The 4,896-nt window shown below is 38.8% G+C and overlaps 1 protein-coding gene across 1 annotated transcript; it reads right to left on the reverse strand.

Annotated features, from left to right (window-relative positions):
• Positions 1-2,256: 2,256 nt before the first annotated feature.
• Positions 2,257-3,674, reverse strand: LOC134637711 (calnexin-like). The gene is made up of 4 exons (XM_063488206.1): positions 3,603-3,674; positions 3,007-3,126; positions 2,810-2,909; positions 2,257-2,339 (listed from the first exon to the last, which is right to left on the reverse strand). The coding sequence occupies exons 1-4, from the start codon at positions 3,672-3,674 to the stop codon at positions 2,257-2,259; spliced, it is 375 nt and encodes a 124-aa protein (XP_063344276.1).
• Positions 3,675-4,896: the final 1,222 nt, after the last annotated feature.

Genomic DNA, 4,896 nt, shown 5'->3' on the forward strand with positions numbered 1-4,896 from the left:
TTTCCAGTTTGGTTTTATCTCTTTGATTTTTGCCCCTGAGCAAATGCTGCTATTTGGATCTTCCCCTCAGCTGGAACAAAACCACAATTGTGGCCAAGAAGAACAAGAAGAACTTGACCAAATACCTGATTCTCTACAGTGAAGAAATATGCAGCAAATATCCAGAACAGATGTCCGCTTCCCAAAATCCAGCCACAGTTTCAGGAAAACACCATAAAATAAGAGAACAGACTTTTTTCAGACAACTTTAACAGAAGGTTATTTGAAGTTATTCTTTTTCAAAAATGTGCATTTGATGATAGTCCGCAGATCCATTCACCATTTATCACTGATCTGTATTGCATTCTTTGTCAGTGTCATTAAAGAGTCAAGTAGTCATTTTGTTGATGAGCGAGTGTTGTGCCATTTTAAATAGATGTTGCCAGCAGCTAAATGCCACTGAAGGTCAACTCTAACAGGAGCAGGAAGAGCAGAAGATATTTTATCTCAGAGGATTACAAAGAGACTCGACTGTATTAAGTGGCTTTTAGTGATTTCATTTCAAGGGAAGAAGAGGCAAGTTTTCTGTTGGTTGAAAAAAGCAGCTTTAATAACCAAACAATGACAGCTTTAGACAGTGATGCTGTAGGAGGATGTAATAGTATATAGTATATAGTAGTGCTGGCTGTCACAGCAGGCATACATTGTGTAAATATGCCTTTTTCTTCAGTAAAGTCAAACAAGGTACTTGCCACCGCTCTCACATCTGTATGCTAAATATATAGCTGGAGTAGCAGGTTAGCTTAGTTTACCGTGAGTGGTCATGTGACAACTAACCATGTGATGTTAATTTGTCCACTATTTTTGAAAATGTAGGATCAACTAAATAAATCACCAGTCACACAGGGATGGGAACCAATCACAGAATAGCAAGTGATTGCTTGAAGTTGCTGGTAGTCGCTGTGAAAGTTGACTGGTAAAGCCCAGTCACACAGTCCTAGAGACTGGTCACTGACTGCTTGGTAACCACTGGTTGCAACAGAAAAATGTGTATTGCCTGACCAGTTGGCCAAAGAAACCCCCTTTTTTTGCTTTGGTTGCTTGCAGATTGCCGCGGTCGCCTGTACTTTACACAGAACACACCAGCTCATCTGTAAAAACTGTCCAACTACACTCCAGGTGGTAATAAAACACAAAACCAGAAGAGGAGAACATTAGCTTTCAATGAAAACATTACACTTTTTGAAATGTGTTGTTGTAGCACTGAAGTGCAACTTTTACTTTGAGGGTGAATGTTCACCATTTCCAGTTCATCCTATAATGTTTCTACTCAAATAGTCGTTAGCAAGTGTTTGCAGAAGAGTTTGTATCTTCCATGCAAACTACAGGCAACCACAGCAATCAGCTAGTGACCAAGGCAATCATAAACAGGCCTTGGATGTAGCACACTCTTGCATCTGATTTCACCTAGTGACAGCAAAGAAACACTCAGCTTCTAACTGGAGAATAGATTTTTTCCCTCATTACTGGTGGCTGTGTCACAAGCAACTCTCAAGCAATGTGTGCACGATATCAACTGAGAACCTGTACAGCTGTTGTGACAAACAGATGTTCTCATTTTTTACTCACAAGTAAAAGTAAACTTCATAACAGGTAGTAATCTTAAATATGTTTCGTAGAACATGTTGCAACATTTGGAGAGAGAAGTTAGCCTTTGTGCTAAGCTAAACTGGCTAATGGACAGACTGACATTTATTCTCACTTATTTTCTAGCAAGAACGCAATTATTTCCACTAATGCCAGTGTACAGTTCAATTGTAACAGCCAAAACAGGAATCAAGCAAAGACTGTAGAAGATGAACGTTAAAAAAAATCCTCTTGTGTGATCTTAAATTTTTATTAGTTTTTATGACTCAAGTTCATAGCTTCAATAACAGGTATACTTTTAGGTGGAACCAGTTATGTGCACAGCAGGCAAGCGGAACTGATATATAGAAGTACTTAGTTACTGCAGTAATGTATCATTTCCCAACACATGGCATATGTTATGTCCAGTTAACTGTGGGTTTTGGCCTCTGTGAATCAAGCTTGTTCCAGCATATCCTGCAGATGTAGTGAGTTGGGGGGGGGGTCAACACCTTAGGTTAGCTTTCGTGTTCCTCTGTATAATTCCTGAGCAGTTTTGTGGGGTGATGATAGGACCCACATATGTGCAACTAAATACGAATACATTGGTTATGTTCATTTTTTTAGTTTGCCTAAGTAAGGGGATGACATTCATTCCTTAGCCTTTCTTCTCAGCAGGTTCTTGTGAGTTTGTTGGGTTTCCTGTTCTGAGGTTCTTGCTCTGGTGCATGAATCTAGATACACATACAGAAACAGACAAAAAGTTTCATCAACAGTTTCCATGGCCTGCCGCAGGTTTAGTAACAATCCTACTTAGACTTTGTCAAAAAAACAAAAAATTGTTATAAACTAGCTAAATTAGATAATCACTGTCTGGTTCCAATAAAAAAGAGAAACAAATAGGAAATTGTATATAATTATATATCTATATATATATATATATATATATATATATATACATATATAATTTTGCCCAATTAATATGATGTAAAGGAACTTAAAGGGCTGTTGAATTAATTTTAAGAAAATATAAGCTAGCTATATCCAAACACTGTGTAATTAATGTCACAAGATCTTTGCCTAAGAGCGCAGATAATGCTTTACTTATTTCTTCATTACATATCTTAAATTTCATGTTGTAGAAATACACTACTTCTGTTGCATTCATGTAATAATAATAATAATAATAATAATAATAAATTACCTTTTTCTATCGATTTCCTTGGTGGTGAGAGCTCAAGGTCGTCTGATTGATCCTCATCACTCTTCTTATAGTAATATGGTTGATCAGGGGGACCAAACCTCTGTAAGCAAGCACACCACACAGTTAAAGATTTGGGGGGGTTTTTTGGAGCTGTCGTATTTCTCTGGAAGACCAAACCACTCTTAAGTATAATGTACCTTGTCTGGCCACATGAAGCTTATGAAGAGAACGATGGGGAGTCCAACAACAAAGACATAGAGACCCCAGAGCCAGGGACGCTGAAAAGTGGCCAGAATGAGGGTCTCTATGATGCTTGGCTAGAGCGCACATAAACAAATATGTCATTAGATAAATAAAGTAACTGCATATAATGATGGATAAAAGATCAAAACAGCTTGTAAAATGATCACATGCATGTAAAATGCCAAAAATTTAGAAGAAGGCAAGTAACAAACAAAAGTACTGGATTTAAAAAAAAAATGTGACAAAGACCATTATTCGGGGTCATAAAATCAGCAGGAAACATGACTGACTCATTTTTATGCCATGCATTTCTACATCTGACCACTAGGTGGTGTGTAAGTAATCTAGGTGCATGGACTGCAGAGCAAAACTATTAGTCTGTTATATCAACCCGCATCTATAGTGGCAGATTTCTATATGTTTTTTTTAAGCATGCCTTAAAGATAAGATAAGAAAAAGAATAATAGTAAAAAACATTTTTTTCACAATATTACACTGTATACAATCTTTAGTGAATACAAAAAAAGAATAAATGCAGTAAAACTCTTACATTTGCTGTAGCAGAAGCTGGTGTCACATCTGCTGCCAGCATCATGCACAGCACCAGAAAGCTGGTGTCCATCCCTAAAATACAAGTACAGGTGTACACACACACATGCAGTGAGATCTGAATGTCTTTAGACTATTTTTTATATGCTTCAAACTTTTTTAAATTAATTCAGTTCATTTTCTCTGATCAATCTATCCACAACAATCAGAGCCAAATAGATTTTGTGGTCCTTTATCAGTTTGTTCATAATAAAGATTAAAATATTCCATTTGTTATATATGGTACAGACCTTATAGTTAAAAACAACTTTTGACAGCAATGGCATCTTCAAGTATATATGATTCTAGATGATTCTCTAGAATTGGCATATTCCCCAGTATGTTCACAGAGCTGTTCCACACCCACCCACCTTCTTTTTAAATATTCTGATGTAACAGTATGACTACCTGTCTAATTTTGTGTTGGTTCCCCTTATGCTGCCAAAACAGGCCTAAACGGTTGAGGTATGGACCATTGAAGGTGTGCTGTGGTATCTGGCACCAAGATGTAAGCAACAGATCCTTGAAGTCCTGTAAGTTATACAAGGTGGGGCCTCCATGAATCGTTCTTGTTTGTCCAGCACATCCCACAGATGATTAAACTGGATTGAGACTGGGGAAGATGGAGCCCAAGTCAATACCTCGTTGTGCTCCTCAAACCATTCCTGAACCATTTTTGCTTTGTGATAGTGGCCACAGCCATGAGGGAGTACTGTTTCCATGAAAGCGTGTAGATGGTACGTGTCAAAGTAACATCCACGTGGATGGCAGGACCCAAAGTTTCCCATCTGAACATTGCCCAAAGCATCACACTGCCTACGTTGGGTTGCCTTCTTCAGGTAAGTGCTGCAAACAAATCCAACCATCCAAATGAAGGCCAGGTCACCCCTAACCCTAACCCTTCTTCCAATGCTCCATGGTCCAGTTCTGATGCTCTCGTGTTCATTGTTGGTGCTTTCAGCAGTGGACGGGGTCAGCATGGGCACCCTGACTGGTCTGCAGCTATGCAGCCCTATACTCTATGACGCTCTGTGCATTCTGACACCTTTATACCAGAACCAGGATCACGTTTTTTGGCAATTTGAGCTACAGCAACTCGTCTGTTGGATTGGACCACATGGGCCAGCCTTTGCATGATCCTGTCACTGGGTCACAGTCTTTCCTTGTTTGGCCCAGTTTTGGTAGATACTGACCACTGCAGACTGTGAACACCCCTCAACGGGGAAAGATCACTGTTGAAAAGCAGTTTTGGAGAT

This window comes from Pelmatolapia mariae, linkage group LG2 (assembly GCF_036321145.2).
Source record: "Pelmatolapia mariae isolate MD_Pm_ZW linkage group LG2, Pm_UMD_F_2, whole genome shotgun sequence".
NCBI lineage: Eukaryota > Metazoa > Chordata > Actinopteri > Cichliformes > Cichlidae > Pelmatolapia > Pelmatolapia mariae.